Source organism: Spinacia oleracea, chromosome 5 (genome assembly GCF_020520425.1).
Source record: "Spinacia oleracea cultivar Varoflay chromosome 5, BTI_SOV_V1, whole genome shotgun sequence".
Taxonomy (NCBI): domain Eukaryota; kingdom Viridiplantae; phylum Streptophyta; class Magnoliopsida; order Caryophyllales; family Amaranthaceae; genus Spinacia; species Spinacia oleracea.
In genome coordinates, this window is record NC_079491.1 from 36,306,147 (window position 1) to 36,318,949 (window position 12,803).

A 12,803-nucleotide genomic window follows, 5' to 3' on the forward strand; every position below is an offset into this window, starting at 1 on the left:
TATAAAGTGGGCTAGACACAAATCTCATTTAAACTCTACAAAACACATAGTAACTCTTTAAAACACATAGTTACAGTAATACGCATATAGTTACTATTTAAAATCACAAAATAACTGTCACGTTACAGTTACACATGTTTCCCGTAAAAATTACTCAGTTGCCCTGGTCCATGCTAAGTGTAATGGACCAGGTTTATATTAGTGTAAATAAGTTTTTAATGAGGCAACATTCCAATCGTATTATAAAGAATGATGTACTCTTTTTTCTTCACTAGGTTTCTATCCCACATGTTTTCCTAGCAAGGTTTTAACGAGGCATAATCTTCAATAATGGACATCCAAGGAGAATTGTTATGAAATATTTATGTAAATGCCCAATATACCCTTAGTATTTTTTCGGAATTTCTATATCTTAGGGTTTATTGTTATCCAAGTCAGTTGTTCTCTCACAACAGTAATTAGTATTACTCCATATTATCAATTTTTTCTAATGGTATTTCGTAATTTTGAATTATTTTCCACCAAACCTTAAAAAAAAATCAGAAAATAAAAACTTCACTCCAAACCGACTAAAAAGAAAAGAGACAGACGACCAAGCGGGCAGCAGAAACAGTGAAGGAATAGTAGGGAGAAGAAGATGGATAGAGAGTGGGGATCCAAGCCAGGAAGCGGTGGCGCCGCCACTTCCCAGAATGAAGCTATTGACCGCCGTGAACGTCTCCGCCGTCTCGCCCTCGAGACCATCGATCTTGCCAAAGACCCTTATTTCATGCGCAATCATCTCGGCAGGTCTGGTCCCCTTTTCTCTCTCCTCTTTTTTTGTTGTTCAATTTGGTTTTGAATGCTTGAAAATTGTGTTTAATGGCGGTTTTTGTTCATTGGCAACAGTTACGAGTGTAAGCTGTGTCTAACATTGCACAATAATGAGGGCAACTACTTAGCACATACACAAGGGAAGCGTCATCAGACCAATTTGGCGAAGCGAGCTGCGCGCGAGGCGAAAGAGGCTCCTGCTCAACCTCAGCCTAATAAGCGCAAAGTTAATCTCCGTAAAACTGGTTAGTTTTTTTGTTTTTTCTTTCTCTTTTCTTACTTTCTTGCAGTTTTCGCAATTAAGTGGGTTTGCAAGAACATGTAGCACTGGATAGAAACAAATGGAGTAAGAGGATTTCACGATTAAGTGGGTTTGCTAGAACATTTAGTAAATAGATGCTTTGAGAAGCGAAAATAGGAAGAGGTTTCACAATTAAAAAGGTTTGCTAGAATATGTAGCACTAGATGGAAGAGAATGGAGGAAGAGCGTATTTGTGGATGACCAATAGATTCTTTAGTTCATGCCGCTGACCCATCGATCGTTTTGTTATTGGCAATAAGGCTTTGGTTTTGTTATTGTTTCCGGATAATTCTTTTCTGTTGTCTTTTCGGGAGATGTTTTTGTTATGTTTGATGATTTCTGAACATATTTCTTTTGATGATTTGGAAGTAATTGAAGTTAAATTAATGGTGGATTGGTGAAAGATGATCAATTGTTAATATTATGCATTTTGTGTTGTTGGATTTTTTTTGAAGTAAGGACAGGAGAGTTAAATCTTTTTCATTATAGAAAGCATCTCTTGGATGAATTTGATTAAAGGAAGGGAAAAATGGTAAGCTATTTTCATTTAAAGATCGCCTCTTAGATGAATTGATTAAAGGAAGGGAAACGGTTTTATGTTTGGGAGGGTGTTTTGGGGGGGAGAAGAGCTTCCTAGGGTTTTCTTGTATTTGGGTTCCGATTTAGTGAGTTCATTTTTTGGAAGCATAGAGGTTTGAATTTTCTTTTCAAAATTTAGATTTATGGTAATTGAGATATTAAGGGTTGATTTTTTTTTAATTTTTTTTTCAAAATTTGGAATTATGGTAACTGAGATGCTAGCTATTATTTGTCATCTCTGTTACTCCTGGTGTCGAACACATGTCTCACGATTGGACACGAGTAAGGGTATCAAATCCATAACAGACACTTTACGTTACAATTGGAAGCTTCATGTTACTCTTAACACACCGGTAAGATGAGAGTGATGGCAAAGAGAGAGGCATAAAGGGGTGCAGTCAACCCTATATGAAATAGATCTTCCATTCAAGGAGTAATACAGATTACAGAGGTTCCTTGGTTACAGTTGAATTTTATATGCAATTATGAATGGATCTAAAAGACTTTTAAGAAATAAGTCAGCGTCAAATTAAGCTATTTTTGGAGTTTTTTGGGCCCTCAAATTCCTAATGTTATTAGCTTCATGTTTTAGTATTCTGTATTATACTTAAGGGAATGTTGTATTCAAGGATTTAGAATATACCTTGAAAATCTTAATGCCTTTTTAATCCTCCTAAACATTATCCTACCACTGCAGTAATTCTTGCTAAGAAGAATGCCCATGTTGTGTCCCCATGTCTTGAATTTAGAGCTTTGTCGAGTTGGATGCTCGGGTATGTATCTCATGGAATTAAAACTTGGACGTAATGGCCGTTCAATAACGGATTTGGATTTACCGTTCCGCGACACCCCGTTACATAATGGTGCGACAAAAATCACATCTTTCACCCCATGTCGCCCGTTGCGTAACGGTGACTCGCCGCGTTAGAACGCTTTTTTCCCGTTACACCGTTCTTTTGTACAAATTGGACAAAAATATTTTAGTAGTTAGTTATGCATTTTAAAAACAAGGTATTTTGTATGATCATTTGTTCACAAAATATGTCCCTTACTCACATTATGATAGGGTTTGTTAGGTTGTGTTGAAATAATGTCTTTTAAACTTAAAAGGTATAAACAAAGCTTAAACCTAGTAATATGATTTTTTTGAGAAATTCACACCGGCGTTAGCCGCGATCCGTTCTATTTATCCATTACACGCGGTTTCCGCGATAACGCAACCGTTAACGCGATCTTGACTGCATCCGCGATTTTTTTCTATGATGTACCTAGACAAGTGAACATCCATATTCAAGTCTAATATTATGTATGTTCATGATAATAACTTGAGAAATAGGGTGATCTATGGTTGGTCCTTTTCATCCAAACGTTTCATTGTATCATGTCGTACTGTTAACACCAAAACATGGGTATGGAATTTGTATTGAACACTTCAATCTAGTTGGACATTTCATTATTTTGATCCAGATTAGGCTAGGTATGCTCACGAATGGGATTAAATATAAGTTTTTAAAAAGGAGACAAAAAACATTTTTACCTTAAACATGTTTGAGTATTTGTAGACAAATTAATGTGAATGGCCTATGCAAAAATGTAGAAATATTTTTCACGTTCTTTTTTTTTGGCTATTTAAGCCTCCAATATCATGACGAAATCCTAGCATCTAGGTTTGTAAGTCATGGCATGTTGGGCACTTGGATTTGTATCCCACTGGGAACTCGTACCTCTTTGTGGTGTTTTGTAACATAGCTTAGGTCTGTGACTATATGTGTGAAACTATGGAGTTCAGCTTTCCTAAGTGAGATATGCAGGGTTCGTAGAACAAGGATCACAAAGTGGATGTTTTCGTGACTATCTTTTAGTTGTTTTGAGGTAGAGGTGGACACGAGCCGATCTCTAACATACCTTGGTTTGGTAAAAAAATTCCGAGTTCGGATTCGAGCTCAAACTCACCTCGATCTTAAAAAATTCCTTATCAATTTCGAGTTAAGTCAAGTTTCGCTTTATCGAGCCTTGGTCTCGATAAACTGATCAATCATATTCCAACAATAAGTACAATAATATATTCATAATTTTCTTGATTAACATTTTAATACTGTTTATTTTGGACAAGTTATGTAAAATATTATCCCATCAACTACGTTTAGGCATTGGTATTAAATGATACATAACAATCTCATAAATATGCATTATTATTTTTAAATTAACGAGCTCACGAACTTCCGAGCCGAACACCATTGAGTTTGGTTTGTTTAGTTACTGAACCATAATTTAAGCTCAAGCTTGGTTCATTTGCAAACGAAAGCTCAAGCCGAACTTTTATCGAACCGATAACGAAATGTTCACTATTTTCTGTTTGTGTCCACCTCTTTTTGGGGGGCAGGATAATCTTCTTACTTTTATCATGTCTGGTATCTTTCAAGATACTGGACAAATGTCATCAGATTTGGGCTCGTTTCTGTGATCTTGTATTGTATTTTTTCTTTAGTTGGACTGTTGTTTTGATTTCTTCAAGTATGTGTTTCTCGCTTTATGATTTTATACTAATTTTTTGGCCCGTTCTACACACTGTATAAATATGTATGTGGTGAGTCTTTTGTGATTTCATGCCTAAGCTTTGTATATGACATTATTGAATTTTAGTACTCGTAATAAATACCGATGGGTACATAAAATAGTGTCATAAGATCATCTGTAAGTCTTTGGTAGTAGATAAATAATTCTATAAGCGTCATGCATTCCCATGAAAGGAGGATTTATGAATCAGGATATGAGGTCAATGAGGGTATTTGTCAAGCTTAACCAACAAGCTTTGCTTGAGATCCTTTGAAGTATTTTCAGGATGCACATGGATTTCACTCTATAGTGCAAAAGCATGTTTTATTGCGAAATGATTGTCAGTTGGTAAAAATTTTAAGAGGTGAATTGTAAGTCTTGATAGAGTAGAGAGATTGGTTGGGTAAATTGTGCTTACCCTGTGATAGTAAATCACTAGACACAAGTGTGTGAATTACCATCGTAATAAAGCATGGCATTTAATTGTGACTTTGACACTCGTAAGTTGACACTAGTTGGGCAAATTGACGTTTTCTTTGGGTAAACCGAGACAGAATTTAGGACATAGAAAACTTAGTTTTAAAAAGCGCGCTTAACGCCCCGGAAGCTCACAGAAGAACGCTTCTGCCAGCCGAAGCCTAGCAATATAGCGCGCTTCTGTGCTTCTGCTGTAATCTGGGCACAATAGACCCTTCTTTTTAATTAAAAAATAAAGTCATGTGACTCTAATCTTCTTTTTTTAAAGTACCACGTGATTTTTTTTAAAAGCGAATATTTGGGGTGGTTTTGAAAACCCTAGTGCAATTTTCTCCCGTAGCCAGATTTCTCTAGCCTTCTCGCCGGATTTCTCCAATCGGATTCTGAATTTTTCTTTCATCTTCTCGATTTCTCTTTTTTTTTCCCATCTTTTCTTTCCATCTTTTCTGAACTTTTAAAATTTTATTATTTCTTTCCGGGTGCGCTTTCGCTTTGCGCTTAAGCTCCCAGCCCCTTTTGCGCTTCAGTGTGCTTCACGCTTTCTAAAACAAAGATAGAATGGAGGATTTGAGAGACAAAGGGTATCAAAATGTTTGAAATGGAGATTCTGACTTTCTCCTCTTTTGTATCTGTTTGTGTTTGCTATTCGGTCATATGGATAATGGCTAGTTATTGAATTTTGTGTCTGCTTATGTGATGCTCCACGGTGCTGGTAAAATGGTTATTTAGCATATTACATGAGCAGACTATAGGTACACTAGGACAATTACATGATGTTGAAATTTTACTTTTGTTTGTCAATTCTTTTTGCTGTAATCTCGAGGTCTTTCATAGTTCATGTGGCTGTTTGAGTTGCTAGCATGGTTGTTCAAGGTCTTCTGAACCTACATGTTCTTCAGTGAGAGTGGATCTTTCTTCTGTAGCGTCAACGTTGTTTTCTGTGCTGTGATTTGTGGTCTTCTCGTAAGTCTAATTTTCATGTTTTTCCTTGTAATCTTTTCGTGAACGGCTTCGTGCCCAACATGCTTTCACTTTATTAAAATTTGAAATCTGAAGCAGTATAGCCTACATGTTATTATGTTATATTTGATGTTGAAGTTTGATATCATTTGCCTTAGTTGATGCCTTAATGTGCTGCGTGTCTTTGCTTATTTGTCAGATATAATATTCCATTTATACCCGGAATTCACTATCATACTGTCCCATTCAGCGTTACCAGATTCGCGGTACCCCTCACAAATCTCAAATAGGTTTGCCCGTACCGGATCGTGGTTCTCCGGCGACCCAATTCGTTGTGGTTCGCCAACCAAATCGTTGGTAGTGTCGTGTCAAATCTGAAACCCTAGGTTTACCGATTGAAGGCCAGGGAAGGCGAGAGAAGAAACAAATGTGTTGGGCCTTTTGTTTGATAAGAAATACATGTTTATTGCGATCGTCAATTGTTGTCGTCGTTGTTCTTTCGTGTTATCTAAATCTAAAGTTCACACCCCGGCTTCAAGTCAATTTCCATTTTTTTGGTTTTTCTTCATTAGCGTTGGTGTCTTACTCTTGGTGGGGGCTGGTAGGCTTGAAATTTTTATGTTTTATGGTTCATGAAAGTTTGTTTGTTTTTCTTTCCTTTGTTTTATTAACTTGTTTGTTTAGTATGAGTACTAAAATAAAATCTTTATAAGTATCAAATATTTTGACAATTGTTTTAAAAATACCCAAAAAGAAAAGTTCCAAACCCCTCTCATGAACCTAAAATCAGCCAACCTGGTCATCACGAACCCGAATTTATACCTCGTACGGAAGCAAACCACGAATCAGATAATCCTGGTCCCAATCCTCAAAACATGGGTTCATTCTGATATGAGCATAATACTGTTTTTATTAGTTGTGCCCTTCCCACCCTCTGTCCGTCACCCTGAGTTGGGTATGTTGGAAAAGTTTATCATAGTGTATTTCTATACTAGAAAAACGTGATATCTTCTTCAGAAATTTAACATAGTACACTTGACTATTTCCAGGAGGGGGTATGGTATTTATACTTTGTAACTACTTTGTTGTCATCAATTCTTTAGTTGTTCTTAGGGGTAGAAGTTACTATGCGATTACTTGCTACTGCATATTATGTCGAACAGTTAGTGCTCAATAGCCGACTCTTTTGTTTCTTAAAGATGATGTAGTGTATCTGACGGTCTAATTTTTCCTCTCCTTGTTGAGCAGTCAAGATTGGTAGGCCTGGGTACCGGGTAACTAAGCAATTTGATCCTGAGACAAAGCAGAGGTCTCTTCTTTTCCAGGTAACTGCTGACTGTATTCTTGTTATTTGCAAAACTTGCTCATGGACCTTATATGCTCTGCTTAAAAGGAGTTACTGACTTGTCTCTATATGAATGCAGATAGAGTATCCTGAGATTGAGGACAACACAAAGCCAAGGCACCGGTTTATGTCTTCTTTTGAGCAGGTTAGTTTCGATATGTTGGAAACGTTGAACTACTCCGAATCTAATTGTTGCATATCTTAATATTGTTTATTTCTTCAATAGAGGGTAGAAGCTGTTGACAAAAGATTCCAATATCTCATGTTCGCTGCAGAGCCTTACGAAATTATAGCTTTTAAGGTAAATTTAATCAATCTTGTCACATTTCATGAATCATTTTTAATATGATAAATAATCGTTGATGCTTTGTAATTTATGTTGGTTCAGGTTCCCAGCACTGAAATCGACAAGTCTACCGCCAAATTCTTTTCACATTGGGATCCTGATTCCAAGATGTTCACGGTATGTCCTAATTATTTTTGACATTGGAATTCAGCTATCAAGATGTTCACTACATGTCATTTCTTGTATGTAGACTTTGTTTATCATTTGGTCATCTCAAGTTAATTCGGATTTGTTTTGTTTTTCTCTGATTCATATGGTAATTCTACAGTTGCAGTTATATTTCAAGCCCAAGCCACCAGAGGCAAACAAACCACAACCTCCTCCAGCACCAAATGGTACTTCAGCTCCAGGAGTTCCACAGAGGCCTCTTCCCCCACCTCCTCATGCGCCTCCACCCCCGCAAGGACCTCCACCCAATGCTCCATCTGGGAATCCTCCAAGAATGCCACCGCCACCACCACCACCACCATCGATGGGAAATGGTATGAGGCCTATGCCTCCTGGTGCTCCTCCAGCACCACCACCTCCCCCAGCAAACTTCACAATGGGGAACCAACCGCCACCTCCGCCCCAAGGTTTTCCTGGTCAACATATGCAACCACCACCTCCTCCACCTCCCAACATGGCCCAGTAATCTGGGATATTTGCATTAACTTTTAAGATTCAAAGGTTTTAATTTACATGAATGCGGTGTATAAGATTGAGCTGTGGTGCAAGGAATACTTTTGTGGGGTAAATCATTGTTAACAACTTCCCTAGCAAGGTGACAAGTTTTGTTTTTAATCAAACTGTGTAAAATATCCTTTGTAATTGTTACAAGTTTACGATCCATTTTTTATTTAAAACTTTACATTGTCAAGTGTTGTACATAAACCATGGCATCATTGTAATGAACCACGATGCCATGGTTCATTACCGCATGCACAGCAAAACCCGCATGCATTTTCAATGTATCCAAGCTTTCCCGCATGCACAGCAAAACCCGATCTTATAATATGAAAGTCGTCTCTTGGAACATACACGGAGGGAAGTGACTCAGTGAGCTCTCTGTCACGGATGGCCTCCCACACCATCGCATGTGGCAGCATGCAAGGCAACAAGCATCGCAAGGCAACGCGGTGCACCGCCAAGGGTGGCGGCAAGGTCGTTGGACACCATCAGGCAACGTGATGGTCCATCGGATAGTGGGTCGTTTGGGGGACCAAACGATATCCAAATTGGCTGAAACTTGGGGGTCCCATGTATTTTGGCCCAATGAAGACAATGGTCGGGCCAGATTTTAGGTTTGAGGCCCAGAAGGCCCGGTTTTGCAGCAGGTATGCACAGTTGTGCACCGGAAGGTTCTAGAATGCTCCGGATGGGTCTTGGACACTCTAGCTTGGTTGTTTCTTGAAGGTTCTAGCTAGGAAGAGTGTAGAACCTTGCTGTACAGATATTTCTAGATACCTCCTTGTATAGAGGGTTCCCTTGGATGTGGGAACATTCTAGAGAATTGTAGGGCATTCTTTGTAGGATATGTGTGGAATGTTCTAGAGTAGGAAGTCTATAGGCACTTGGGAGCCTATAAATAGGCTTGCCCATTCATTTGTGCAAATCAGCCAACACAAGTGTATTCATTCTCAAGCAATAAAAAAACCTTTCCAAACTCTCTTGCTTACAAAGTTTCCTTACTTAGCCATTTTCGTAGCACACTTAGCCTAGCTAAAACATAAGGTAGCCTTGACTAGTGATTCCGACGGGACTGTGACGCTAGTGGGCAGCGTGCATAAGGCTTGGAAATAGTCAGCACGTGACACGTGGTATCAGAGCGGGAACGTTCGTTGGGATGTAGCATCGTTGACGTTGAAGTGCTAGCTGTTGTGTGGACGAAATTCTGATCGGAAGGCTGGTCGTATGGCATCGATGAAGGAAAGTGTTGGTGCATCTGGCGTGGTGGAGGATCCCACCAAGAGGAGGAAGCCATCGACCACGGAGCTTGATGGTCGCTTGGCTAAAGTGGAGCTGGTGACGGCGGACCTCGTCGACAGCATGGGGATTGCGGAACAACAACTCGAAGAGTTGAAGGGGCTTGCTGCTAGCCATGGGCAAGACATCGAGGGTGTTGATAGTCGAGTCCAAGTGTTGGAGTTGGGGGCTACGGCGGCGGCCGAGGAGGCAAGGGAAGCCGTGAACGTCCTCATTAATGAGGTTGCTGCCACACTTCGGGGAGAGGTGGCACAACTAAGGGATGCCATCATGGGGCATTACAATGCCATGAAGGAGCAACTAGAATCGGTCAAGGGGGACGTGGTTCTACTCAAGGCGGCAGTAGCTGGGGGTGCTACTATACGGGAGGGACCAAGGATGAAGGTTCCGGAGCCGTCTAGATTTGAAGGAAGGCGTGACTCGAAGGTTATCGACAACTTCTTGTGGAGCATCGAGAGATACTTCGAGGCCATGCACTTGGATGACGATGCTACGAGAATCTCCACCGCCACCATGTACTTTTCGGAGGCTGCCATCCTTTGGTGGAGGAGGCGTGAGTTGGACATCCAGAAGGGTCTTTGCTCGATCAAGACGTGGGACGAGTTCAAGGCCGACATCAAGAGACAATTCTATCCGGAGAATTCCGAAGAAATCGCGATGAAGAAGCTGCATGGGTTGAAGCATACCGGATCGATCAAGGAGTATGTGAAGGAGTTTACTTCACTCATGCTAGAGATATCGGATCTTCCGGAGAAGACCCAACTCATTTACTTTATGGATGGGCTACAATGATGGGTGGAGCAAGAGGTGCGGCGACGAGGAGCCAAGGATCTTGCCGAGGCCATAGCAGTGGCGGAGTCCCTATATGAGCTGCCAAGTTCGAGACGGGAAAAGGGTCAGAGGTTCGAAGAGGAAGAAGGCAACAAGGAGGCATCGCATCAACCGAGTGAAGGAAATAATGCCCTTGGTCCAAGTATGCATATAATATTAAGTCTAATAAAAGCGGTTCAGTATTAATTAACAAGTTAATAATTCAGTGAGATCAAGTGAGCTGAATGCCTAGCTAGAGGCTGCTTCAGTTCAAGTGGAATTAATAATATTAATCCACAGCTTACTCTTGACTGAACCCGTAGGGTCACACAAATAGTATGTAAACGGATCAATCATTTAATGGCATTAAATACTCCATCTATGGATATTCGGAATCGACGGATCTTGTTTTCAGTGGGAGCTGAGATCGTCAAAGGCAAGAAATGAATACTCCGGAAACGATGATATTGCCGGAAACGGAAATATGGATCGTATCGGAAATATAAATATTATCCAAGTCGTAGATGTTGCCGGAAACGGAAACATGGTACGTATCGGAAATATTATTGGAAATGGAAATATTACCGGAATCAGAAATATTGCCGGAAACGGAAATATTGTCAGAATCGGAAATATTATCGGAATCGGAAAATAATTCCGGAAACGGAAATATTAAATATTTGTTCGAAACGGAAATTAATTCCGGAATCGGAAATATTAAATATTGTTCGTATCGGAAATGAATTCTGGAACCGGGAATTTAATCGGAAGCGCATCGTACGAATTAGCATCGAACGAGGCTTGCTAGACGAAGGCCCAGCACGAAGCCAGGCCCACGCCCAGCAAGCCGAGCGCCCAACACGAAGGCCACAAGTCTCGCCAGGCCCAGCGCAAGGCCAGGCCCAGCAAGGCTGCTGGCGCGCGCGCTGAGCGTGCTCGTGGGCTGCGAGGCAGCGCTCATGCGTGTGGGCCGCAAGGCCTGCGCGGTGCGTGCTTCCCTCGTGGTCGTGCGACGCTCGTGTTTGTAACGAATCCTAATCCTATCGGAATTCGTGCATTGATTAAATCCTAATCCTAAAAGATTAAATTTATTATTTAGAGTTCTAATGGGATTCTAATTAATAAATCCATATCCTAGTAGGATTATAATTCCTTTCCATAAACTCTATAAATAGGTGCCTAGGGTCACATATTTTACATCGAGATTATTGAAGTATTCAAGGTAAGATTTTAAGCAAAAATCAGCCAAACACTTGCACCCAAATAGCCGAAAATCTAAGAACCTTAAGGGCGATTCTAGTTGGTCAATCTTAAAGCGGATCCCGACGTGCTGTGGACTATCTACGGAGGGACGACACTTGGAGTCCTAAAGACTTGTTCTTGTTCGGTTCGGGCGCAGCTAGGGAGGGCACGCTACAAAGTGTATGCATCTAAATTATGCTATATGATTATGTGTAAATAATATGTTTCCTAGCATTATGGTTTTTCCGCATGATTTATGTTTATTCATATGTATCATAACCTAACAGTGGTATCACGAGTGTAACACCCTAATAATTCCTTGCTTTTATAAAATCATTTTCCAACTTAAAATAAAGGAATTACTAAAGTATTACCGCCACCGTGATAACAGCTAAGGCTATTACCAGAATTACGCAGCGGAATTAAATGTCAACTAACTTTTAAAAACCATAATTAATAAAATATCGAGGCCTCCTACAATTTGGAACCATAATGGCCCAAAACCCAAAATATAAATAATTTAAATATTTCAAACATCATTAAAATAAAGTTAAATAAAATAGTTTCAAAGAACGAAAACATGCAACTCTCTCAATCATCCCAAGCCACATGATTTCGATCGTACTTGATCTACCAACCTGCTCTATCAATCTACTCCCCAACAATGCAAGTGCAAATGATGGACAGACTTCCCATTTTGAGTTCAATGAACTCCTGCGCCTTTTGCTTCTTCAGGTATGGTGGGTAAAACTTGTTCCTTAGTGCAGTTTTGAATGCTTCCCATCCAAAGTTAGGTGTGGCTCTAAGGGTATTTTCACATCGTTGCCACCACAGACCAGCTTCACCTCTCAAGTAGTACACAACACTATTCACCCTAAGGTTTTCGGGGCAATTCACAGCTACAATGAGTTTATCAAACTCTCTCAACCAGTTCTCCAACACACTTGGTTCAATCTCTCCGCTATAGAGTGGAGGCTTGCTTTGAGCTATTTTCTTAAACATTTCCCCAACCGGGTCATGCATTTGGTTTGCTCTGGTTTGAGCTAGGTCACGAACTACCTCAGCTAGTTGTCTAACCACTTCAGAAATCTCTTGGTTAGCCATATCCCTTCTCCTAAATAAATAAAAAGGCTAACTTTAATATTGGTTGGACACGACATTACTAAGGTACTGGTCCTACAACGAACCTACTCACAACAATAACACACTTAGGCGCCACCTAGGGGAAGAGTTGGCGCCACTTTCGGGCCTTCTCACCCCACTATTCGATGCAAGTAAATTTAGATGGTTGCTACTAAACCACCTTGCACATAAAATTTCATTGAAGAAATAACAAATAATCCCTTTGCGATACCCACACGACTTAGAATTGAGAATTAAACTTAAAGGATAACGAAAAAGAAAATTCT

General features: G+C 40.0%; 1 protein-coding gene across 1 annotated transcript; it reads left to right on the forward strand.

The window, feature by feature from the left end:
* Window positions 1-555: 555 nt before the first annotated feature.
* Window positions 556-8,227, forward strand: LOC110804973 (uncharacterized). Its single transcript, XM_022010571.2, has 7 exons — window positions 556-789; window positions 889-1,058; window positions 6,935-7,011; window positions 7,111-7,176; window positions 7,258-7,332; window positions 7,420-7,494; window positions 7,646-8,227. The coding sequence occupies exons 1-7, from the start codon at window positions 638-640 to the stop codon at window positions 8,009-8,011; spliced, it is 981 nt and encodes a 326-aa protein (XP_021866263.2). The 5' UTR covers window positions 556-637; the 3' UTR covers window positions 8,012-8,227.
* The last annotated feature ends 4,576 nt before the right edge of the window (window positions 8,228-12,803 follow it).

Bases quoted from the DNA above. Each gene is read 5' to 3' on its own strand.
- LOC110804973 (XM_022010571.2), top strand. From the start codon at position 638: ATGGATAGAGAGTGGGGATCCAAGCCAGGAAGCGGTGGCGCCGCCACT. The intron at 7,012-7,110 runs GTAACTGCTGAC...ATATGAATGCAG, and splicing joins AGAGGTCTCTTCTTTTCCAG to ATAGAGTATCCTGAGATTGA. The intron at 7,495-7,645 runs GTATGTCCTAAT...GTAATTCTACAG, and splicing joins CTGATTCCAAGATGTTCACG to TTGCAGTTATATTTCAAGCC.